General features: G+C 39.9%; 1 protein-coding gene across 1 annotated transcript; it reads left to right on the top strand.

Annotated features, from left to right (window-relative positions):
* Positions 1-4,230: 4,230 nt before the first annotated feature.
* On the top strand, positions 4,231-25,440 carry LOC104468477 (trifunctional purine biosynthetic protein adenosine-3-like). Its single transcript, XM_010082618.1, has 21 exons — positions 4,231-4,375; positions 5,155-5,250; positions 5,893-6,067; positions 7,676-7,787; positions 8,254-8,313; positions 9,102-9,227; positions 10,037-10,124; positions 11,298-11,383; positions 11,882-12,050; positions 14,182-14,413; positions 14,549-14,643; positions 15,365-15,474; positions 17,507-17,705; positions 18,287-18,538; positions 18,831-18,983; positions 20,219-20,425; positions 21,442-21,585; positions 21,916-22,046; positions 23,421-23,562; positions 24,592-24,707; positions 25,174-25,440. The coding sequence occupies exons 1-21, from the start codon at positions 4,231-4,233 to the stop codon at positions 25,438-25,440; spliced, it is 3,105 nt and encodes a 1,034-aa protein (XP_010080920.1).
* The last annotated feature ends 238 nt before the right edge of the window (positions 25,441-25,678 follow it).

Consider the following 25,678-nt stretch of genomic DNA (forward strand, 5'->3'; position numbering starts at 1 on the left):
CCGGCGACGGCTCCCGGTGGGGGTGTGTGGGAGGCGCAGCTTTCATTATCATTTTTTTATATGTATACTTATACGTGTAGAGCTTAACTGCTTTTTAGCCTTTGTTCTACGGAGTGAATTCCACCTTAGTACGGGACAAGTTCCCCGGCCTCTTCACGGCGTGGTGATGCAGCTTCCCCTGCAGCGCTTACCCTGGGAAAGGCTTGGTCTTTCACAGCGCTCTCGTCCTTGCCCGTAACACAGTTTTGGAAATGCTGTCGGGGCCTCTGAGCGGGCACGGTAGCAGCAGGGGGAGATGGCGTTTGCTGTGCTCACTCAAAAAGGCTGTGCCAGGCCTCTGCTGCCTTGCGGCACGGCAGGTAGCGCCTGGTGGGTTCACCTCCAGCCCCAGTGCATGGTGTGGGCTGGCTGTCAGGGAATGGAAATTTGAGCTAAAGAAGCCCCAAACCAAGAAAGAGTTCTTGTCCCTGGAGGTGTTCAAGGCCAGGCTGGATGAGGCTTTGAGCAACCTGGTCTAGTGGAGGGTGTCCCTGCCCATGGCAGGGGGGTTGGAACTCCATGATCTTTAAGGTCCCTTCCAACCCAAACCATTCTATGATCCTTGGCCTGGAAAAGAGGACCCAGATGCACAAACTAAAGGCCCAGCAGATAACTAACAATTTGTTTCCTCCCTGAACACCAGCACCTATTATTAAAAAACAACCAGCCAACCAAAACACACGTGTTTTTTTATGAATGGTACTTGATGGAGTATGGTAGAGCATGCTGCATATCCAACCAGTGAAATGGTGGCATTGATGTCTGGAAGGAAGCAACAACCATGTAGAGCAATCTGCGTTATTTTACATCTGCCAGTAATACACTCTGACTGCTCATCCTGTTATGGCTTTGCCAGTATGCTATCTTGGTGAATAAACAAACACTAAAATACATTGCTTCAGAGAGCCTTTCTCTTCTATTCATTAGGTAGTGGTTTTCTACATTTTTTTTTAATTTCAAATTTGCTCTCTGTACAAGTCATCTTTTGATATTGGAAGTTTCTGTGTGTATTGTCTTTATCTGCTGCTTATTCACTTCATCACCCAAGAAAACAATTTGGTCAAATAATAACAGTACAAATTGACCGTCTGGAATGAATGCGAGTTTAAATTTTCTTTTGGACAGTCATGTAGCAGGGCTATGTTTCAGGGCTGTGTGAGTTCTGTTTCTGACTTAAATTGTCACAGCCTCCTGACTATAAGAAAAAATTCCAAAAGAGAAATTTTACCCTTGTTTCATCTTAAAAGAAATAGGACTCTTCTTTCCTTGTGGTGGTTTGCTCTTCAGTCACAGGTAGAAAATGTGGATCTGTGAGTCTGCAAATCTAAGGAAGGAAATGTACCAATACTCAGTAAGTGATGCTTAGGACTGTTGTAGCAGACCTGTCTTCTTAAACTGGAATGTTCAAGTACAGCATCTGTTGAACAGCACACAAGCCATGAATTCCATAGAAGCTTTAAACAAACTTTGCAGATTTCCTTTAAAAATTGTTCTAGTGCTGTGAAAGGAATGTCTTGTGTTTCTGTTAATGTATTTCTCATCGCCTGACTTTAATGCACACTGCTACTGCTCAGTGCTGTGTTAGGGTACATTAATTTTGTTTTCAGTGAAGAATGCATTGCAACCTTGCCGAATGTTAACCGAACGACTTCAGATACTACCATGAAAGGATTAGGCTGTTGAAGAGGCTGGTACAGGAAGCAGTGGAGAGTAAAATAACACATCATATGCTTTGTATCTCTGGCACTGCTTCTATTACATTTCTTCAAATGGTAAAAAGGGTAGTAATTAAAGGGGGGCACAATTCAAGTGTGTGCAAGATATTAAAATAACCTTTATTTATACACCTAAGGATATGTTCCATTACAAAGAATAGGTCTGTGTGAGTTATGCAGGCAGGTTTTAACTGGAGTGTTTCTGCTTAGCTGTAGACCATGAAAACTGTTTTATTTTTACAAGTTGTCTTTGAGATTCTTTACTTGTCAGAGGATATAAAATTGCCATTAACATAGTAACTGAGCAATGATCTCAGCCTTTTGATACCACATTGTAGCTTTTTTTTTTTTTTTTTTTTTTTCCCCTAGGGTTGAATACTATTAACAGGGTAGGACTGATTGGTGGGGAGGAGTTGTTTTTGTTGTTAGCTAAGGAAAAATAGAGAGAGGAGAATGGTTGATGCTGCTGAAGTCTGGAGAGGTCTGTTTTGAAGGCTGATGGCATTAAGGGGATCTTCCTGGGGATCCTTCCATTAGACAAGAGGATAAAAGGGGACAGGACAGCATGCAGGTCTGTATGCTTCTTTCACCCTCTCACCCTTGTCCTTGGCTTTAGGAGATCAGGAATCATTTGGATCTGAAGCAGGAGCTGAAGGAAGAATTTGAACCTGTCTGGAGGACTCCTCAGCCTTTTGTGTGGCCAAGCAGTAGGGTCTGACACGGTAAGGGAAGATGATTCGAGTGAGATGTCCCTTTCTACAGCTTTCCCTCTAGGACCAGCTGTCTTACCAGCTTTATTTTCTTCCAGCATGCTTTTGAATCGCTTTGCAAAAAATGTCTTTACAGTCCTCGCTATCATGTGGAATGGAAATGTGCATTTTTTCCACAGGGTAGGAGGCACTGCTTGGTTTCACCGAGTTCCAAGTCAACTCAGAACCTTAATTTATTCTCCCTTAGAAAACTTCAGTGAATCGTGAAATTATATTTAAGGGAAAAAATAATTTTGCTTTTAAAACCACTTTACTTTTTATTAGTAATGGTTGGACCGTAGTGCCTAATAAAGCTTTGTAGACATCATGTTGATGTCTTTGTTAGAGACAGAGCAGTTGTAACCCTTTATTTTTAAGCTCACAGCAACTTCCTAGTGACTCCAGAATTATTTGTCAAGCTGTGACAACAAGAAAGATGAAATCTGACATATTGGATAGTTACACAGTATAAAGACTTAGAAATTCTGTCTTTTGCAAGGAAATGAGTCGGGTGATTGATAGAGCATTAAGTCTGTGTGCTGTGTTTATACACCTAAAGCACAATACCTAAAACTTAAAATTAGTCTCTTAGATTATTCACAACTGTCTATAATCCTCAGGGATAAGCTACTTGAAGTACTTACATTGTACTTGGACAATTTAATAATTATGAAAAAATATATATAGTTAAATTTTATTTTGTTGGTATTAGGTTAAGTCATCTTAATACTGTCTCAGGAACTTGAAACATGATTATTGATTTATCACAGTTCTGTGAATATATTTTCTGAAATATTGTACCTCAGTGTCAGCATTTAGCTTCTGTTTGCCTTCAGAAGCTATGTAATTAACTCAAACCAATGGTTATTGGGAAAAGACTGCTGACATGTTGCTCATAAAGCTGGTGGTTTATGGTGTCTTTTATTTATTATCTATTTCCTGGGTAAGGACTAGTTTATGCCATTAGCATCTTCCTTAAAGGTCATGGTCTGGGGTGTTTTTGCTTTCTGACATTTGTCCACATTCAGCACATACGGAAAAATTAAGTTTGCAGATGTGACCTACATTGAGTATGATAACATTTCTGAAATAAATCAAAACTAATTTGCCTAGAAATATTGTTGAGGAACTGTTTTAAATGTCAGTGTGCTAGTGAAATTAACAGTTATTCTTTTATTGAGCATGCTGTTCTGCTGAAGTTAGCCTCTTAGCAGTTGTCAAAGTATAAATTCTGTTCTGAAAACTGTTTTTGCCATTTATAGCTGAGGATGTTTACACTCTTGTAAAAAAGTTCCTAGATTGAGCAGAGTGTTCAGTTTGAAACAGATTTATCTGGTAAATTACCTAGAGCATTTGTATGAAACTTTGTCCTGTCCAGAGCAGTTGTGCAAAGGCCTCAGTGAGACCTAGTCATGACAAGATTATTTCAGCCTGGATACTTAAGAGTGGAAATCTTGACTATGCTAAAGCAAGTGGAAAAATCTGCAGTGATTTGACTGTTGTCTGTATTTAAACCAAATGTGAATGATGCATCCATCCAGTGACACTACTGCTACAGTCACTTTGTTCGGGTCTCTTATAGATACCTTTCTGATACTAACTGTATTAATCTTACTTACCAATTATAAGTGAGAGATAAAATTTTTTTTTTTTTTGCTTATTTTTACATGGGTTTGTGAAATAAGTAGATAGTACTATATATAATGATTCTGGGTTTGCACAGGTTAATGGCTGATCGGGTGCTTGTGATTGGCAGTGGAGGGAGAGAGCATGCGCTGGCCTGGAAGTTGGCCCAGTCCCCACATGTAAAACATGTGTTTGTTGCTCCAGGAAATGCAGGAACAGCTGACAATGGAAAAATTTCAAATTCAGGTAAAAAGGGGGAAAAAAATAGAATACTGTGCCAAGTAGTTAGTAATATGGGTATTGAAACTGAAACAAAACTGACCACATTTGTTTTGAGTCAGTAGGAAATAACAATTATTCTTTTACTGTTACCACAAATTATTTAAGGCACAAGTATTTTTTTATGTTTTGCTTCTGAATCTTAGAACTGCTCAGTAAAACATCATACTATATATATTTGAAACCTAGCTTCTTAACGTAGTGAGGCTTATATGAGACTGTGTATTTCTACACCTCATCTCTTTCTTCCCACTGTTATGCTTGAATTCACTTGCCAATTTCAACAAAATGTAACAGAGGAAAAGAAGGCTCAAAGTTATTAACTTCTGGATAGAAACTTCTCTGATGTCTGCCCAGGATGCTCAGTTAAATTTGGCTACATCATGCACTGACATTGAGTAAATCTGCTCAGATGGTGAAACTGAGTTTCCTTTATGAACTTACTGTTTTATTTTTAGAGTTTTTATTCTGTTATGCTTTAAAAAGTTTATATTGAATACACATACCAAATAAAATACATTTAATAAGTTAACAGATATGTATTAAAAATGGTATCGCAAATTGGAAACATTCACTGTCCCTTCTGGACTCTGTTATTATATTGTTTGTTTACACTTCGCCCATCATGGGCTGTTTCATTATTTTAATCATACTTCTTGGGGAGGTGGAACAATGACATTCTCATCTCCCATCTCTTATTTAGGCTTTAGAGTGGTAACTTAATTAAATTTCCTTTTTGTTTGCAGCTGTGTTAGTGAGCAATCACACTATTGTTACCCAGTTCTGCAAAGATCATAATATTGGTCTTGTGTTAGTTGGACAAGAAGCTCTTTTGGCAGCTGGTAAGGCTGAAATAAATTAACTTAACAGTAAAAATCAGCACCTTGAACTCTGCTTTAAAATGACCTCTTTGGGATCTTAGGACACACACTGACTTAATTAAACTGAAGAGCAAGAAAATATGGATTATCTTGTAAATGTAAATGTTAATAACTTAAAACATTTGGCTTCGTAGCTGTATGCTTTTTGTATGTTAGAAATCAGCGGGGACAATCATTCAGGATCAAGAATCAGTAATGGCTACAAGTACTCTTGTGTCCTGCTCTGCTTTCTTATATATAAAGAATTTTCTTTCAATAGTCCTAACATTGTTACTATATGCAACAGTACTCAGAACATTGTGTGCATTTATTGTGATGTGCAGTAAGATCTCTATGTCTTAAATAGTGAACAGAAGTACGAAACAGGCCCAACAGTTGTCATGGGGTGGTAACTGTGACAGTGCTTAGCAATGTAAAGAGCTAAAGACCTCTTAAAACTAAATGATGAAACAGGTCACTGGATATGCAGAACCTTATTTAAGCTGTCCAAGACAAGGAAAAAAGTAACAGACTTTTGGAATCATTATGTGTTTTTCCTTTTGTCAAGATGACTTGATGTTTCCAAAGAGATGACTTGGTTCTTTTGCTATTTTTTATAATTAGGGATTGTTGATGACTTGAGAGCAGCAGGAGTTAGGTGTTTTGGACCATCTGCAAAAGCAGCTCGGCTGGCATCCAACACCAGTTTTGCCAAAGCCTTTCTGGATCGACACGGCATCCCAACAGCAAGATGGAAAGCTTTCACCAATCCCCAGGAAGCTTGTAGGTTTATTATCAGGTAAATAGTTGGATTCTGGAAACTCCTCTGTCAAGTTATCTATGCACTTGGCCTTCACCCATGATAGTTACCTAGAACTAGGTAACTTTTCAACTGTTGTTCTTAAGTAGCTATTGAATGAATTAGTTTTGTCATTAGAGATGGGTGGTGAGGGTGCAGGGAACTTAAACAGGTTGATTTTTCTGTTCAAAGATCACACCTCTTCCTCCCTTTGATCAGCTTCTTCATGATGCTAGTTAACCATTTAAAAGGCAAAAAAAAAATTGTGTCAGAGAAAAATAGTTCAATATAATTTCTGTAAGGGCAAGAATAATTTCTACACAGATACCAGCATAATGCTGTCTGTGGAGTGATTTGGAGGGACTGGTCAAATACTCATAGCTTAAGGAGATTACTCTTACTTCTTCAAGGCTAGACAGCATCTCTCTTACATGGAAAAGGAAACGTAATTGCGTATCTCTGCAATTGCTTTGAGCGGTAATGCCTCTGAAGTAATTGGGGATCTTCTGGGAGAGTAACTTACCGCTGTAGCTATTTTGGTCCAGCCTCAGAGCAGCTGCTGTGTTCAGCTACACTGGTTAGTGGCTGTGTGTCGATTTCACGGACTTCTTGTCTTTGCTGACACATGCTACACATGGTATAATTTAGTGGAACTTTTTTTTTTTTTTAAATGAAAACAACCTTTTCCCTGACTTTGCTCTGTAACAGCATTTCATCTGTGTTACTGCTGTGTAGAGAAACAGGCCAACAACTTGTATGTCTGTAAGCAGCATAAGACTCAAAAAGGAAAATTGTATCTCAGGTCAGCATAATGAGGTGTGGAGAAAGGGAGCTTTGTGTAAGCCTGCTTTGGCTGCTTGTATATACCTAGGGTTGAGATTTATCCTAATATAAATCAAAATTTAGAAAGGAGGAATGAGATGTTGTTTCAGAAAACAGGCTAGTAGTGTGTAGATTCAGCTCTTTAAAAGGGACATTTTATTTGACTGTCTACAGGCTTGAGAGAGGTGAATGTATAAAGTGTAGTTAAAATATGTTAACATTATGCTGTTTTGTTCTTTTTTTCCTTCTAGATTTAATTTGTGTTTAGAAGTGAAGCAATTCTGGGGATACACTGTTCGTACACTAGTTCTAATGTATCCTTCATGTACAAGACCTAACTCAGCCTTAACCTTACTTAACCCTAAACAAAACTTCCATAGTGGGTTACAGGATTATGTGCTGTAATCTGGTGTTATAAAACTATAAATCATCAATGAGTTCATCCTTCCAAACCTATGACAGGAATAAAATAGTAACCCAACTCAGGGAAAAGAGGAAGAAACCGCAAGGTGTTAAAGTTCAGTGACTTGTCTAAGGATATACATTGAGCTGGTGTCAGAACCAACAACATAATTCATGTATTTCTGGTTCACAGTCCTGTGCAGAGGACTATAAGAGCCCATTCACAACCATGAGAAGATGGGCTAGCAGGGAATGTATTTTTTCTGATGTGTTATTCTTCAACCGTTCAGAAAAGGAAGAATATGGGAGGCATTCAGCTTAAAAATGATAATTTCACTGGATGCAGTAGGGATGCCTGAATCTCACTTTTGCTTCCATTTAAAGCACAGACTTTCCTGCAAGAGTTGTACGGGCGAGGGGCCCTGCTGCTAGAAAAGAAGTGACTATTGCAGCCAGCAAAGAGGAAGCCTGCAGAGCTGTCCAAGAGATTATGCAGGTGGATAAATCTTTAATTAATCAGTGGGAATCTAGTTCTTGGTGTTCTGTAGCCTGTGAGTTTGTAGTTCTGGCCACAGGAAGTAAGTATTCTCAGGAGAAACTTGCCAATTATACTAAGGAATTTCTCTGGGTATCATGCTCAAATTCCTCAAGTTTGCCCCAGACAGTGGGCAGGGCTTTGTAGAGTTTGTGACTGAACTGTCATTCTAGCCCTCAGTCCTGTTGCCCTGCTCCTCCAACTTTTAGTTTCTTGTTGGCTCCCAGGGTCTGAAAAGGTGTATTTCAATGTCTCTTCCTTATCTCCAAATGAGATTCTATGAGCTCTGTTCAATGTACCAGAATTCAAGCAAGCTGGTACTTTTCATATTCATTGTTTTTTCTGTTAAAAGAAAATTAAGAGGGTATTTAGCCAGAGGATGTCATATTTGCTAACTGGAGACGTGTTTTTTTTTTTTTTTGCACAGGACAGAATGTTTGGAGGGATGGTTGTTATTGAAGAACTTCTTCAAGGAGAAGAACTTTCTGTATGTGATTTTCGTGTTATGTGCTTTTATTCTTTGACATTATGCTCTATGCATAAACACACAATTTTATTGTTTCAAATAGTTTTTTGTTTTATCTGCACTTACATAAATAAGTCTGCAATCTAAGCTCTTTGATGTCATACTAATCAATGTATGTTGGCGGTAGAATTTTCTACATTAGCCATAAAATTGCAGTTATGGTGATCTTTTTAGGTGGAAAATGATCTTTTTTTTTCTAAGGTGACATAACCATATTTGTATGGACTTTGTCTTGGTAATTCTTGTTACATCAATAATTTTGTGCTAATATTTAGTGCCTATTTTAGCACTTTCCTTACTACTCAGTGGCAGGATAAAACTTAGGCATGTGTATTATATGCCACATGAAATGTTTTGTCCTGCACTGAGAGTATCTTGCACTCATTCAGGCCCCAGATTTGCAAACACACACGCTTAACTTGAAACATATGAATAATTCTGTCAAGTCAATGGAGACTTCACATGCCCTAAGGTAAGCGTATGTCCACGTGACTGATAGGTCAAGATCTAATTCGTGAGAAGGGAATTGCTATGAGGGCCGCCGTTATTTTAAAATGAGAAGAGAGCTCAATGAATCCTTCAGGCCAGTGGGCTTGCAGCAGAATAAATGACTCTTATTGCTTTCTAGCTTTGGTTCCCAAATTTTCCTGGCAGAACTGAGCCTCAGCCTGTGACTGACAGAGTTAGCTTCCCTTAGGACAGACAGGACATTGTCACTGCTTCTGTGTTGTGTGTGTCTCTCTTAACAGTGCTTGTGCTTCACGGATGGTGTCACTGTTGCCTCAATGCCCCCAGCCCAGGCCCACAAACGATTATTGGATGGCGACCAGGGTCCAAACACTGGAGGGATGGGAGCCTATTGCCCGGTTCCTCAGGTATAGCAGTCCTCCTTCTCAGCCTGCAATGAGGCTAATCACATCTGTGGTTAATATATGTCCTTTAGGGCCCAATCTTTTTTCTATCACAATAGGCCAGATTTCTTCTAGAATTGATTGACTCTTTGCTTGTGTAAATGCAACACAGGGCTCAAACTTTCTCAGTCATTCTTTAGATTTTAATGAGCCAGTGTTCTGATGAATAGTCTCTCTTTCATATCTTTCATTGTTCCTGAATTTGGTGTTTACTGTCTTTTTTTTTCTAAACTTGATTTCCATTATTCCTAAACATGTTGTTTACCTTTTTCTTCTTTCTAAACTTGGTGTTTACTTTTTCCTTTATTTCTAAACTTGGTGTTTCTCTCCTCTTATTAGCATCACTTGAAATGTCCCTATGAAATTCTCCTCATGCCTGGAGTCTTTGTGTCTTGAACATAACCTTAGATTTATTGTTGTTGATTCTTAAAGCTGACTGCATTGTTCTGAATATGCTGCTCAAATACATTATTACTGTTTTTTTCCTGTAAGTACAGAAACAATCTTCCTGTGTACAGCCCAGGTTGGCCAGTGTCTCAAACCTCTGTAAAATTGGCCCTCTAAAGAAAGAACCAAACAAAAAGTCTTGGGAAACAGGGCATCAGTGTATCTGTCCTTCAGAGAGCAACACCCAAATGGAAGGAGTGCACTGGTTGGGGGTGGGAGAGCAGGAAACATAGCTGAGGCATTTACTTACCCCAGACCTTCCGGGTCCTATGAGCTAGTCCAGCAGATGTCATCACTGTCTCAATCAGTTTGATGTTGATTGTCAGGTTCCAGAAGTTCTTCTAGAGAAAATCAATGATGCTATCCTTCAACATGTTGTTGACAGTATGAGACAAGAAGGAACAGCATATGTAGGTAAGTAAGCATTCAACTGAAAAACAAGGAAAAATTGTATCAAGACTACTTTCATTGTTAGAGATTGCTTTTGAATTCCAAGTAATATTTGTTAAAAAAAAAAAAGTTAATTTTTTATGCAGTATTAACCCTCACTGGTCTGGCTTTTAGCTCTTCCTTTGGGGAGAAGAACTTTCATCTTTTCTCCATAAAACGTACTGTATTTTTATTAAATATTTATTATTTAAACAGTTGCAAACAGACTCTCTGTACTTCAAAGTATAATACATACTTACGTTCAGTTGTATTGTTCACTCCTAAATGCAACAACATAAGTTTTCTTAAGATCTTTGTCTTAAGGCTGTTTTGAACAAGGAGGGTGATACTCATAGCTGTCACAATGCCAATGGCTGCCTTTGGTCCTGAGGACTGTCAAGATCACATACATGTGAAGAGTTGGGTTCCAGTCTGCAATGTATTCTCTATCTGGTAACTTTTTTACAATGCCCAAATCCACAGTAAGAATATAGTGGGTGTTGAACATTTTCAGGATAATGTTGGAGGACATGATGCTTTGTGGGGTTTAAATTTTCACACTTGTTATTCTCTGGGGATTGGTTTTCTGATTATACAGTTTAGATCTGCTTTTAGATCTGCTTCTATGTGTGTTGAGTAGAAATCACAGCATGCCAACTTAAATATTTATTGTTTGTTCTTGTTTATTAGTAGCAGTAGGGAATTTTGTTATTTTTGTCTGAAATAACAGAGTTACATACCTATATGTACGCATAACAATAGTGCGCTTAATGGTAAGAAAATCGCCATGTCTGCATAATGAATGGGGTTTTATGGGAACTGGTTTTTTCATCCTGTCAGTTCCTTCTGATCTCTGAATACCTGCAATTAGAGGGTTGTAACAGAAGGCAGAACTTGACTTTCTGGTGCAGAGAGGTTGCTTGCTGTTGTATTTGGTCTAAAATGTGATGTAATGTTCCTCAGGTTGTTACTAGCCTCTTTGTTGATTATTGTGGAATTATTGTGACTTGTGTGTAACTGCTTGCAGAATCCCTGCTCCTAATTCCTTACGGTTTACAGAAGTGCATCCCACATTCCAGAATACTGTGTTGCATTTAAAGGAACTCTTGAAAAATAAACATTTACATTCACTTGCTTGGCGGTGTTCTTTCTCTTCAGGTGTTCTGCAAACAGGTTTAATGCTTACCAAGGATGGTGTGAAAATTTTAAACTTTAAATGTCAGTTTGGTGACCCTCAGTGCCAGGTGAGTGAAAGATACTGGAAACTTAAATATGCTTTATTCTTTTACCTCTGACTGTTACCTTTAGGGAAACATGTATGTTAGATTTCAATTTATGTCTTCCTTCCTGTGAACTTGCAGATCTGAATGAGAATGTCTTAGACAATGTACAAAGTAACTTAAAATTTTAGCTTGTCAGCTTCTGTGAATTGTTAGTTGAAGAATTTAAGTTAAAGATCTGTTCCTCAGATTTTATTTTTCTGGATAGAAGAAGAATGAGAGGCACCTAAATTAATGTTCCTTGCATCTTGCATCTCATTTTTGTAAATTTATGACTGTTCCAAAAAGACGCTGCAAATTAATGCTCACCTATAGTTCCCAAATCTACTGGTACAGAGAAGTACAGTATTTTCAGTTTGATGGGTACAGATTTTACTCTATTAATTTAATTTTCCCTAAGTTGAATTTCAGCAAGTCAGCAAAATAAAAATTAACTTCTATCACTATGAAAATTTTCTGCAGGTAATACTTCCACTGCTTAAAAATGATTTTTATGAAGTGATTCAAGCAACAATTGATGGCAAACTCTGCAGCTTCATGCCAGCCTGGTCAGAAAATAGTACAGCTGTTTGTGTGGTCATGGCAAGTCCAGGATACCCAGGAGACTATGACAAAGGCATGGAGGTAACAGGTAACTGCAGTAGGTTGTTTACTATTTAATTTCAGTGTGGTACTTCAGAGGTTTGACTTTACCTCTTCTCCCAGAGATCACTACAGCTTTTCTCCACCCTGCCCCTCACACTCTATCAGTGTCTGCCTTCATCCATCACTCCTTATCTTTGTGGAAGGAATAGCTGCTAACTAAGATCTTTTAACTGGAGTGTATGCCTGTCCAAAGTAGCACAGGGGCTAGGTGGTTAAAATTACATCATTCTGTAATGCTTTGTCTGTAGCTGATTCCTGAGATAAGAAGATCATGGGAAATTATGTCCTCCTGGAACAACTCTGGTGGATCTGTGTGGAGTATTTCCGCAAACTGTGCTGGAAACATGGACCACAATGTTGTCGGGACATGACTGCTTTTTCCTAGCTTTGCTCCCTTGCCAGGAGGTTGCATTAGCTTAGCTAATGCGTGACCAGCTGATAAGGGTGAGACGTGATGACCTGTGGCCTTTAAAATAGGAGCAGTGCATGCCTCTACTGTCAGCTTAGTTCCTTCCCTTGTGCCAGCCAGCTAGGGTTGTTGCTGTGTAGTACTAGTAAGGACCTCTTCTTCATAGGGCTTGAAGGGTTTTTTGGGAAGGTGGGCATGCATGCTTTAGATCAATATTTATTTTGTGTGTTAAAATTTTTGTGGTTTAATATCTCATAAGTTTAAAAAAAAATATTTGAAAACAGAAGGAACTGTTGCAGAAATATTTCCTTCCCCTTCAGCTACTGCCTTGCCAATCCAACACTATGCCTTGTGTAAAGCAACCCAGACAACTGATCTTGTATCAAGGCCACTTTATTTTTGTCAGAACTCCAGTTACCCTACATGACCCAGGTAGAAGGTCACATTATATTGCTTTCTTCCCTTGTCAAGATTTCTGCTGTCATGTTCTCCTCGCTGTCCCTCCTCTTTTAGTTCACTCACTGTATTTATTTTGTTTTGTCAGTGATATTCTGGGAAACTCTGCATTTCTGTAATTGTAAAAATCAGATGTAACTGAATGAATCCTTCTGCTAGTAAGCTACCTTTCACTAGTCAGACTCAGGAACTTAACTTTTTTCAAGTTGTTATTCATGCCTTTAGGAGTGAGATGGTATGACCCCCCTGCTTGTTAATCACAAAAGAGACAGTCAAAACAAGGAAATTAAATCCATTATTTTATTATTATACTCCAACCCCTGGAATTGTGTGGGGTTTATTAGTTTTTTTCCTATTTTTCACATTGATTCTCACCTTTTAATGGTTTCACAAACATTTTATTCTGTTTATCCTTAAAACATGATGGGGAGGAGTTAGGTTTCCATTGCAGCAAGGCCAGCTGGGGCTCAGCTTTGACCACGTCAGGACAGTGCTGTAGCAATGTAACACACTGTACTTTCAGCAAGTATAAAGGTCCTTTGTACTCATTTATAAAATCTATCTGGCTGATAACAAGGGGAAAACTGTGTTTTGTTTTGCTTTTTTCCAGGTGATGGCAGCAGTTCCTCCTCTTCCCTTATCCTCTCCTCAAAATATCGATCTTTTAAAAAGCCCTGAGCAATTTGCTTTCCTCTAACAGGAAAATATATGGAAACAAATTAAAAGAACAACATACTTAATTTGTTTTAGCTATTGGATAGCTACTTGCAAGTGTTTGTTGAGCACTGATTCCAGGAGTGGTAGAGAATTGTGTGGAGTGGGCACTGCAGAATAGCTAGGGGAGTGCTGAAGTAACATTAGCATTTATGGTTTAATATCAAAGAGGGGAGAATCCAAACAGTAAACTGCTATGAATTGTGATTTCATACAGGAAAGCCCTGTACAAATTATTCACAATTACAATATTCATCACAGTTTTGCCCCAGCAGAGGGTAGTTATATGTCCTCTTGTGGCTCCTGCATCCCTTATTTCTATTCCTGTGTGATTTGTGTCCTTACTGGATGTCTCAGAAGGGAGTCTTAGGGCCAGTAGAGTGGAATATCCTTCACTGGTAATGCTGTTTCTCAGAAGAAAGGTAAGATGGGAAGCTTTATGGTTGTTCTCCCTTGGCTAAAGAACGGACTTCAGTTTCACTGCTTTGCTAATGTAGCATGTGTTTTAAAATACTCAGAATTCCTTTTGCTTTTGTAGGGCTGCTGCAAGCCAAAGAGTTAGGGCTGCAGGTGTTCCATGCTGGCACAACGCTGAAGGATGGCAGAGTGGTGACAAGTGGTGGCAGAGTCCTCTCCATTACTGCTGTTAAGGAGGACCTGATGAAAGCTCTGGGAGAAGCCAACAGGGGTGTAGCGGCCATACGTTTCAAGGGTGCCACTTACAGGAAGGACATTGGCCTTCGGGGTATACGGCTTCTCAAACAGTCTCTGTATGTAAGCAAAGGCACTAGCAGAAATAGATGCTAGTCCAAAATTTTATATCTGTTGTTCCCATTTGTGTGATGAATGATGGTCTATGCAGAAAATGTCGCTACTGCTGCTAGCAGGTCCTTTATTCTCCACAGGGGTTTAATATACAAAGAAAGACACGTGGAAGCTGTAACCAGTGATGTTGTGTTTCATCAGCTGGAAACATCAACTGTAAGTGGTACCAGATCAGGTAAGACTGGGAATAATCTTCTAATTTCCTCAGTATATTGAATGCAACAGAACTTTTTTTCTCCAGGAAGTGAGCAGTGCATTTCTTGGCATTGAAATTGGGCTTGAGAAGCTGGGCTGGGGTCACTGCAAAGAAAGAAAACTCAAATTTCTTTTTCATCACTTAATTACAAAATAGTTTGCTCTACTATGCAGATGATTGCACTTTTTCAAGGTTAGTCTAGTGAACAGAGTAACTCCTGGATTAATAGAATGGTTTTGTACATCACTGGACAGAAGTGGTCCTACCAGCTGTATATATGAGTGCAACATCCAAACAGCTATTAGAATGTGGCTAACAATCATTGAACTTGTTATTTGCTCTTCAGACTATGTCCTTTACTCTTAGCAGTGATCTACTGAAGAAAATTTCTTGTTGATTTTTTTCCCCTTAGAAAAAAGTAGCTACATAAAGAAAAAAGGCAAACTGTTAACAGTTTGGTAAGATGTTTAACCTTTGCTATATACAATCCATAGGTCAAAAATACAGAATAGTAAAGATTTACAAAACCATGAAATATGTGATTTTGGGGCCCATGCTTCATAATGCTATGCGTGTTTCTGTCAGTGGACACGGTGCTGTCTTCTCCAAGAAATGACGATTTGCAGTACTTGCCTTGATGAGGGTTTTGGGTCTTTTTATTTCCCTTAAAAATGATTCTTGACATATTTGTACTTGGCAGGCAGTTGTTCAGAAGTAGGAGGCTTTGCTGGTTTCTTTGACTTGAAAGCATCTGGTTATGATGATCCTATCTTGATATCTCAAACTAAAGGCCTTGGACCTAAACTGCAGGTAACTCGCAACTTGACTGTGGCTCATGTTATCTCCCCAGACTGTTTTAAATGCCCCAGCCAGTTACACCATCTGCACCCTTCTGAGCATTATAAATACATCTCAAGTCCACTGCAATGGTCATTTGAACTTTGAGCAAAGCCTGAGCATATGTTATTGAGAATGTGGAGGCTCTGGATATTTTGTGATGAAATTACAATAAAGCCATTTAGCTGAGCACTTGAGGAACTAACAATCAGAATTTCTGCTATAAAATAGAGAGTCCATTGGCTTTGAGAAAGATCAGTTCAGAGGAGTACAGGGGAGCGTTGAAATGATAACTGTCAGACTTTGCTTAATGCATTGTATGCAGAGAGGTATCACAATTACCTTCGTCAGGGCACTGGAGAAAAGAAGGATGAAGGAGATAAACATTAAAGGGGAAGAGAAGCCAACAGATAAAGTATGCTAATTATACAAGAACACATAGGGTAATTTGAGCCAGGAATATATAAGTGTATATATACATATATATATAATCAGAACAAGACTTTCAGCCATCAGAGGAGTTGGAGGTCTGAAGCTGCCTTTCACTGGTCAAGCACAGCAACTTAACTTGTTTCAAGTGGGTGTTTATACCTTTAGTAATGGGATGATATGGTGTGGCTTCCTGAAACAGCAGACCAAACAAAATAATCCAGAAGGTCTTTTGCAGTCCTACATCCTTGGACACCTCTGAGCATGAAAAAGTAATTGGTGCTGGCTCTTGTGAGTCTTTGTTCCAACTGCTTGGCAGAGAGACATTCCCAACTGTGTTTACACAGACTGTTCCCAAGACTCTTCCTTGGCCAAAAGAAGTTGGCCAATGCCTATATAAATTGTTGTTACTAGATCAGTGGGAGCCAGACATTACAATGCAACAGAGGACGTGGGATGACTGGTTTCCATAGCACTTCTAAATCCACCAGCCAGTGAAAGAAATCAGACTCGGAATCCAAACTCAGACTTTGTTTAGGTGCTCATCTGTTACCATTTTGAAGTCAGGGGTAGTATTTATCTGCATTTTTCCCTTGCCCATCTTTCTGTACTGAGCTTTTCTGCACAGGTATAACTACACTGATAGAGCTGTGTCAGTAAAAGGTGGTTACCTTGAAAATTTATCCATACATATGCAATCTTTGTCCTACTTCAGACCCTGAAGTGGTAACTGATAGAGATGAATAGCACGGTGTGAGCTAGTGCAGGGCATCTACATCAGCAGCTGGCCCAAACAGATCTGCTGACAGTGTGGAAACCTCTGCTTGTAATAAAGTAGTCAAAATGTTGCCACTTTGTAGAAGCCATGGTGCCTGAATCAGATTTCATTACTTGTAGGATGCAAACACCTTTAACTTTTTAAAAACCAAACAGCAGCCTTCCTGAGGGAAATATTATTGCTTTGTGAAAGACCTGTCTTTCAAGGGAGCCTACAGACTAGGCCCACATTGTTATCTGTGATACGAGATAGCCGAGATCAAAAGACTCCTTGAGGAGGGTGGGAGTGAAGAATCTCATTCCCTGTGGAGAAGAAGAAAACTACTTAATAAATTGTTTCAGTTTTGCTGTGTAGCCCAGTGAAATTGGTAGGCAAAAGTAAAGCAGAACACACAGTGATGTTTGAGCAACCTGATCTTACTTTTGGAAATTGCTAGGATGTTCTGCAGGTTGCATATCCATGGAATTTGTAATTGCTTTTAGGCATCTCTTACTCTGGATTTGACATAATATTCAAAAAAGCAAGCAAAAAAAAAACAATCCAAAAAGACAATTTCTGGGTAGCTGGAGCTAGCATTTGAATTAATGTTTAAAAAAAAATATTGATTTTTCTTTTCTCTGCAAGAAAATGAGTTGTTTTCTATTGAATTAAACTAAACAATGCATCAGGTTATCTCCTTCATGTATGTTCTATTGTGGTTTTTTTCAGGGAAAAGAAGATTTCTGCTTATTTGACTGATTAATATCTGAGTTTTGCATATTTCTTGTCACCACTGCTGGTTCCCACTATGTTTTGCAGATTGCACAAGCGTGTAAGAGACATGACACCATAGGTGAGGACCTGGTTGCCATGTGTGTCAATGCCATCCTGGCTCAAGGAGCAGAGCCTCTCTTCTTCCTCAGTTATTTTGCCTATGGAAAACTTGATGTTGAAGTGACTGAAACAATCAAAGAAGGAATAGCTGAAGCTTGCAGAAGTGCCGGATGTGCTTTCCTGGGTATGAACACTCCTCTCCTTTGAGATTTGAAGGTTCTGATGTTGAAATGATTACTAGTGAAATAGACTTTGTAGGCAGAGGCGGTATGTGGCATTAAAGTGGTCGGTTTCTGTTTGTTGGAAAAAACAGTCAAGCATTTGGGCCTAAACACTTCCTTGTCTCTAAAATGGGTCAGCACAGAGGGATGATTTTTACTATTCATGCATTTGAATCCTGATGCTTGCTTATTTATCCTTGCACAAGGGAGAGCAAAACTGTATGCCTCACATTCTTCAAGTGTTAATGTTTTCATTCCCTCTCTGATATTCAGTCATAGCAGGGAGGTACCAGATAAGTAGCATGAAATGGAAAGAAAAAAAGTTTATTCTTTCAGTAACTTCATGAATATTTGTTTTGTTGAAGTCTTGAGGTGAAGTAAGAAACCAAGAAGGATCTTTAAAATATATCTGAATGCACTGCTTAGGCTTCATGTCTCTGCAGCTATCCTGGATAAGTTGCTTATTTTAGGAGATGCTATAGATTTCAAGTTAACAATGAAAAATGCTTACAGCTAGCGCTGACTGCTTTCTTGCCCCACTTAGGCAGAGAGATGGCTGAGGTGACTGGCATGTATTCTTCTGGAGAGTATGACCTGGCTGGCTTTGTGGTTGGTGCAGTGGAGCGAGGGCAGATGCTTCTGGAGCTGCAGAGAGCTGATGAGGAGGATGTGCTTATTGGTCTGGCCTCTTCTGGAATTCACGGCCGTGGCTTTAGCATCATAAGGAAGATTCTCTTAATGTCCTCCTTACACTACTCCTCACCAGCGCCTGGCAGTTGTGGTGACAAGACTCTAGGTACAATATCTTTCTTCTCAAAAACAAACCTGCAAATGAGTTGTGTTCAGACATTTTCAGAACTAGGTGCTGCCAAGGGTTGTTTACTTCAGGATGGGTTAGGGTTTATCAGTCTTTGGGGTAGGTATGTGGGCTTGCATCCACAGTTTTGGAAGAGTGGGCCAGCACTTTCTGCTACTTCCCAAGGTTGTCTGCCACAAAAAGTAGAAGTGAACCTGTTCAGAGAAGCATTCCCACTAAACACCTAATAACGTTTTAAACAAATTGATTGAATAGGCACTTTTGTTTGCAGGAGATGTATTGCTGACCCCAGCAAAAATGTACAGTTCATCTTTGCTGCCTGTCCTTCGCTCAGGGCATGTGAAGGCTTTTGCTTTCATTGCTGAGGAGGGGTTGCTGGAAGGCATCTCCAGAATCCTGACGGACCATGTCAGTGCTCTCCTAGGTAAATATCAAAAATAACTGTTTCTGTTTGACAAAATTTATATAGAGCGTGAACTTGACTTTTCAGCTTCAATTATGACCTAAAGTCAATGCCTTTCCAAAGAGCCTACCAAAACCATTTCTATTTCAAGTAAGCATCAGCTGATGAGCACTACTCTGTCATTGGAGAAGGGAAATCTAAGGAGAGTTTGAAGGCAGCTTATCTCTAGGAGAAAAGGGAGTTGAGAAGATTGTGTTCTGCAAGACACCTCTCCATACTAAACACTTTGCCCAAACAGTTAAGCTTGTTCAGAGAACTAGTTTGCATTATGTGCTCCACAGTATGTGTACACACACACATGTAATGCAATTTTATGGTAGGTGGTAGCTTCCTCGTTAACAGATTAGCATTTTACATCCGTAAGGCAGAAATTTTTCTGTGTAAGCCAAAATTGGGCAAAGTATTCATAAGTTCAAAATATTAAAGAAAACCATATTCATGTTAGTCTAAAAATATAGTGGGGCTGGGGAGGGGGTAAGGAAGATGTCTGTATATCTATCTGTATTTCTCTAGAATGAAGTTAGAAAGGAAAGAAATAAACCCAGCTTACTAATGTGGTGCCCAGATTGCTTGCCCATGCCTGGAACCACAGGCAAGATAACAAGCCCAAGGAATTGTTAGTTTTCTAAAGTGAAGTCAAGATAGCAAGTCTACATCACCGAGCTTTTCAGAGACAGCCGAAGGCCATGCCTGCATGAGTAGGGTCACTGTGAAAGCTCGTCCATGCTTCCCATCCATGTGTAGGCCACTCAGCCCTGTTCCAGTCTGCCCATCAACACTCCTAAGTATACAATCTTATACTAATTATTGATTCTTTGAAACAGAAAACCAGGATCTGCTTAAGTAGTCCAAAAAAGCTGAAAGATTATTTGTCCCCCAGCTCCTTGATCTCATTCAGAAGAGATGTTAAGTCCTTCTGGCTGATGTGGGATGAATACATTTGAATTTGCCATAATTTCCTGTATGTTCTCATTAGAAAGCCTAGAGAAGACATGGCTCACACAAATTATGATTAGAAACCTCTAGCTAAGCAGCACCTATAAACTTGACTGGAAGTTGGGTCAGTGTCCTCCTTGGACAGTATTCTTAAAATAGCAAGAAGTAGTCTCTATCAGCTCTTGTAATATACCACTGTCATTGTCTATAACAAAAGACAGCAAACGTCCTGACTTTATACAAATTTCAATCATTTTCAGATGCTCTCAGTTGGAAGATTCCTAAAATCTTTTGCTGGCTTTACAAAGAGGGAAACCTCTCTGAGGAGGAGATGGCTCAGACATTTAATTGTGGGATCGGTGCTGTCTTGGTTGTGCAGAAGGAGCTGGCTCAGCATGTTCTCAAGGACATACAGAGACATGAGGAAGCTTGGCTGATTGGGAAGGTTGTTGCCCCTTGTCACACAGGTTAGCAGGTGTCCCAATGGGAAATTAAGACACTCACAAAAATTAAACAGTCTATGGGTTGATTCAAAGTGTAACGGATTAATTTGTCTCACTTCAGAGGGGTTTCCACTTTAGGATGCACTATTTATTTTTTAAGTTGATATAAGGTAAGTTGTTTTAGAGTGTGATTATGTGAAGTGCTGAGCACTTCCTAGTTGGTACCAGTTACCCTCAGTTCTGTAGGCACTGAGGAGACTCCTTACTGCAAAGTCTGTGTAGTTCACGTCTTTCTTCTGTCACTTCACTAGTAGCTGGAGGCTACTTGACACCTTCACATCGAGCTTTCAATACTAAATACAGTGAGAAGTGAATGACTTGTTTTCAGAGTGACAGCACTTGAATAGTGTCTTACATAGGTACCTGCTTGAGACTTGAGATGGCTGTCTGCAAGGACTCAAACATTATTTAGTTGGTTATATTTTACCACAATTGTGGTGATCGACCCACCTCCTTTCCAACCCCTTCCCAACTCACATGGATCCTGTGTAGAGACTGAGGATAGGTCACAGCTGTGTACAGTCATATGTGATGGTAAGTCTTCATTCTGGTATGTCCATTGCTTAACATACAGCAAGACATAGGTCTAAATCCCTCTGGAAGCCAAACCACTTGGGGAGCAGTCTGGGCAGTCAAAATGCAACCTCAGTTCTGTCAACATCATCTTTAATTTAATTTTGCAACATGAGAGAGAGGAAGACAGGTGTAAAAGATAGGGATAATCCTTGAAAAGACTATTGCATACCTAGGCCTTTGGAGACAATTCTGCAAGTGAATAATGAAAAAGAGGTCAGCACAACCAGCATGAGTTGGTTTATCCAAGTAATGTATGTTTTTGTAGTTTGGTTAGTGCTAGCATAAATTAATTGCTGATAGATTTTTCTCTTAATTGAAACTTATGATTAGTAAACTATACAAAGTTAATTTAAATGGGAAAGTAAAATATAAGGTATTTTAACTTTTTCCTGACGCATTTGGAGGAGGTTCTCACATCAAAGTCGAGAATCTTCTTGAAGCTCTGCAGCTGAGCAGCCCACAGCATCTGCTGGATGACGCTGTTGTTGAGAGTCAACACCAATCCAGAAAGAACAAAGTTAAAGTGGCTGTTCTCATCTCTGGAACAGGTGAGCTTTAATTTATCATCACAGAGAAATGTCCTTACAAAGGAGACGCTGAATTCAGCCCTGATGCAAGTGCATCCACCTTGCCTTTTTTTTTTTTTAGTGGAGTCTATGGAGCCTTCTAAAACCAAGGTTGCATTTTGACTGGAAGTCAAGAAAGCGTGTTGTACTGCTTAACAAATAAGCTGTAGTAGAGCACAGATTCCTTAGTCCTCTTCTATTTGTGCAGTTGTTGAAAACAATAATTTTGTTAGCTAAACAGGACTGAGAGCCAATTCTCAGTGACATAGATGCTCATCTATTTAATGAATGTTTGCTCTCTCTTCATTTGAGGCACAAACCTTGCTGCGCTTATCAGTTATGCAAAAGAGCCAGGCAGTTGTGCTCAAGTTGTCCTTGTTATCTCCAACAAGTCTGGTGTGGAAGAACTACGAAATGCAGCCCGGGCTGGAATTCCTACCAGGGTAAAGACACCCATTTCCTTTTCTTTTTATCACCAACTCACAGCTCTTGAATCTGTAGGTCTTTATGAAATCCACAAAGCTGTCAAAAGTTATCAGTAGAGGCAGAGCTGAATCAGTAAGACTTCAGGCTCTGAGAAACACATAGAATCATAGAATCGTTTAGGTTGGAAAAACCCTTAAGATCATCAAGTCCAACCATTAACCTAACACTGACAAGTCCACCACTAAACTATGTCCCAAGCCTCACATCTACACGTCCAGCACTATCATAAGCATGTTGTCTCCTTGGCTCATCCCTTCTTAGGAAGACCTTTGACTGATGTTGTGCTCAGTCACTTTCAGGGGCACTGCAGAAATCTCTTCTCCTACCCATGGTTAGTACAGTAGCACTGTGTTTTGGCAACATTCATTGGTTTGTTTCATAAAAAAAAGTATAGAAAGAGAGTAAGGTCATGGCATCATATTTGTCAAAGTATAGAACATGTCTTTTGAAAACATTCAGCAACTTGGGATTTCAAATGCAGCCCACCAGGGACTCTTCCTTCTAACATTTAATGATTTTGAGCAGTTATCATATTTGTACAGCTATGCACAGATGGGAATAAATACTGTTAGAGAGTCTCCATGCTTTAAAAAGTTTTCAGCAAGCTTCCTCAACAGCTGAGTTGGATTCATTTTACTTCTTTTTTGGCAGTATAAAGACTCATCTCTGGAAAAAAAGTTATGTCAAAGTTAATTCACATTTTCATAGGCAAGAGCATGACAGCTTTGTTAGCCCCTTATTTGAATGTCTTCATGACCAGAGTAAGGAATCAACACTTACCTTGGGAGCTGGAGCTGAAAGGTGGAGTAGAAAGAGAACAAGACTTGAGTCCTCCTCTCACACAGAATGTCTGGCCAGTTTGTTCTCTTTTTAGATAAATTCATTATTTTCAGTAAGCAACTATAGACTAACTGGTGGTGATGTTGTTGATGATGAGTCATTACTACTTTTACTTTAGTCTTGGCTAGACATTCTGGAGTAAGAGGTCAGTATCTTATGATATGTTCCCCCTTATTTCCCTCTACACCACATTACCCACATTTCTCTTTTCACGGTTGGCTTCTCTTTGTGCAGATTTTCTACACATCCTAGAAAGTATCCTGTGTGAAACAGCGAGTGTTAACTAGCAGGTGATCGGGGTGTTCCCAGGAATGTTTGTATGAATGTGAAAAATCACAAATATCCTGAATAATATACAAACATACAACTTTTAAGTCCTCCAGTGTCCTGGATTGAATCCATTTTGCTTTCTCTTTCTTGCCCAAGTAGCTGCTCTCATTCACACAAAGTTATTTCCTTGATATGGCTTTTGATCTGTTTTAATGTTTTAGGTGATTGATCACAAGTTATATGGGAGTCGCTCTGAATTTGACAGCACGATTGACCGAGTTCTTGAAGAATTTGCTGTTGAACTAATATGTCTTTCAGGATTTATGAGAATTTTGTCCAGTCCTTTTCTCAGAAAATGGAAAGGTAAAACACCATGAAAGACAAATTAAAATATGGATGCTTGGTCTCACCAGAATTATACATAGTTCTTTGTCTTTTTGGTTAAATCTCCCACAGCCTTGCTGACAGGAAGGATTGCATGTAAATCAGCAGGGCTGCCCTGTGTTTCCATTCATTCTGGCCAGTGGGACTGCGCTGGGATTCTGACTGTGCACTGGCAGAGAAATGCCTTGTGCTGGCATAATGAGTAACAGAGGGCCAAAATCAGGGTCACAGAGTTGGTCTGTCTGCCTTCCTGCAAAATGCCTGTGGAGCCGGCAGAGAAAAATAGGAGGGAGACTGATTTCTCAAAGCCTCTCCCTCCTGTGCTGCCCTGAGGGCTGCACAGCACAGCAGTACTCAGTCCTGTGTGCTGGAAATACAGCCACTGCAGAACCCTGAGTGAGGGTGGCTCTGCTGTGGGGCAGAGCTTTCTTTATGTGCCCCATGCCAGCGGAGGGGGGAATGCCCACTCCTCTTTCCTCTTGGCTCTGGACCCCGAGTGCCAGCTCCTGAGGCCTGACACAGAAGTTACTCAGTCACTATGTGTATTGTACTGGGACAATGTTTCCTATGAAAATAACTTCCATCTGTGCAGTGGCTCTGCATCCAGGAGTCCACTTCCAAGCCCCTCATCTGCAGCATAAGGGCTAGTCACCTGGGAGGGGAGAGAGTTGGGACTGACTCTATCTGTCCATCCACAGACGCAAAAGCAAATGAGCTCCTTGGTCTTAACTGAGACATACTGGCCTGGCTGCTGCCAAAGCCTGTGCTCCTGGGAGAGCAGTATTTCCTCTGATCAGAGCAGCGCTTCCTCGCATTTCCTTAGAGATCGTAACACTACGTATATGTTTTGCTATTTAACCTGAATCTGAACATGCCCTGTTATGTTCTGACTGCAGTTGAGACCATTTAACTGTTCTTTTGAATTGATGATCACATCTCACTTTCATTTTTAAAGGAAATTCAGTTCAATTTTTTTTTTTTTTTTTCTGCTCTCACACTGATGCCTAGGGAAAATTTTGAATGCTTCCCCATCACTTTTCCCACCAATCAAGGAAGGAAATGCCCATCAGCAAGCCCTGCAAGATGGATTCAAAGTCACAGGCTGCACTGTGCATTTTGTCCTGGTAAGTGTCCTCTTGCCTAACATTGAGTAATTTATGAAAAGGAATTTGCTTTTTTCTTTTCTTTCTGAAGGCAGAAACAGGAAGAAGTAACAGGAATATGTGGAAATCTTGGGATTGTCCAGTTAAACAGGAAGATGTGGGGGTTACATTGCATTTGTGGTTTCGTGAGGTCCTGTCTTCTTCGTTCATATTATGTTTTTTTCTTCAGTTCCTCCTGCCCTCAGAAAACTGCCCTCTGAATCTTCTATCCCATGTTTCTCTCCCAGCTGTACCCCCTAATGTAATGTATGTACCCCTAATGGTGGTCATAAGCCTCTCCAGGTGTACTTCAGCCTCCTGCACTCAACTACAGATGTGCTTGCCAAGATCTCTCATGAGACTTTCTCTGCCCCATCTGCATTGTCCTTAACCTTCCTGAGACTGTTAACCAGGCTCTTCTGAAAGACTAACAATATTCCCATTTTAGGAGGAATCTAGTCCGAAAGCAGTGATCCACCAGGAGCCAGTATCTGTGAAGGCAGACGACACCGAGGAGATGCTGTCAGAAAGGGTTAAAGAAGCTGAATGCAGAGCTTTTCCCATTGCCCTGCAGCTGGTTGCCAGTGGAGCAGTGTGGTTAGGAGCTGATGGTAAAACCTACTGGAAACGAGAGAGCCAAAGTATCTGTCTTCAAGAGGAGACATGCGTGTCCTCTCTCATGGCTCTGAAGCCTCAAGAAAACAATGAGGTGTAGTCAGGTTAATGAGTGGCTTGCTCTCTGCTCATCTTCCCCTCCTCCTCTCTGCCCTCAATGTGCATCTCTTTGACTGCAGGCGTATCAGTGTCACAGGTTTCCATTCTGAGCTGTGATCCTTTTCCCTTACCTTGCAGCTTTAGTTACACTCCTTTTGCAAAATCAGCAGTGGAAGCCAAGCTATCATTTCTGATTTTAAATTTCTGTATTCTGTTTTTCTTTATCAGTAAAGGAGATA

This window comes from Pterocles gutturalis, unplaced genomic scaffold (assembly GCF_000699245.1).
Source record: "Pterocles gutturalis isolate BGI_N339 unplaced genomic scaffold, ASM69924v1 scaffold25451, whole genome shotgun sequence".
NCBI classification, from domain to species: Eukaryota; Metazoa; Chordata; class Aves; order Pterocliformes; family Pteroclidae; genus Pterocles; species Pterocles gutturalis.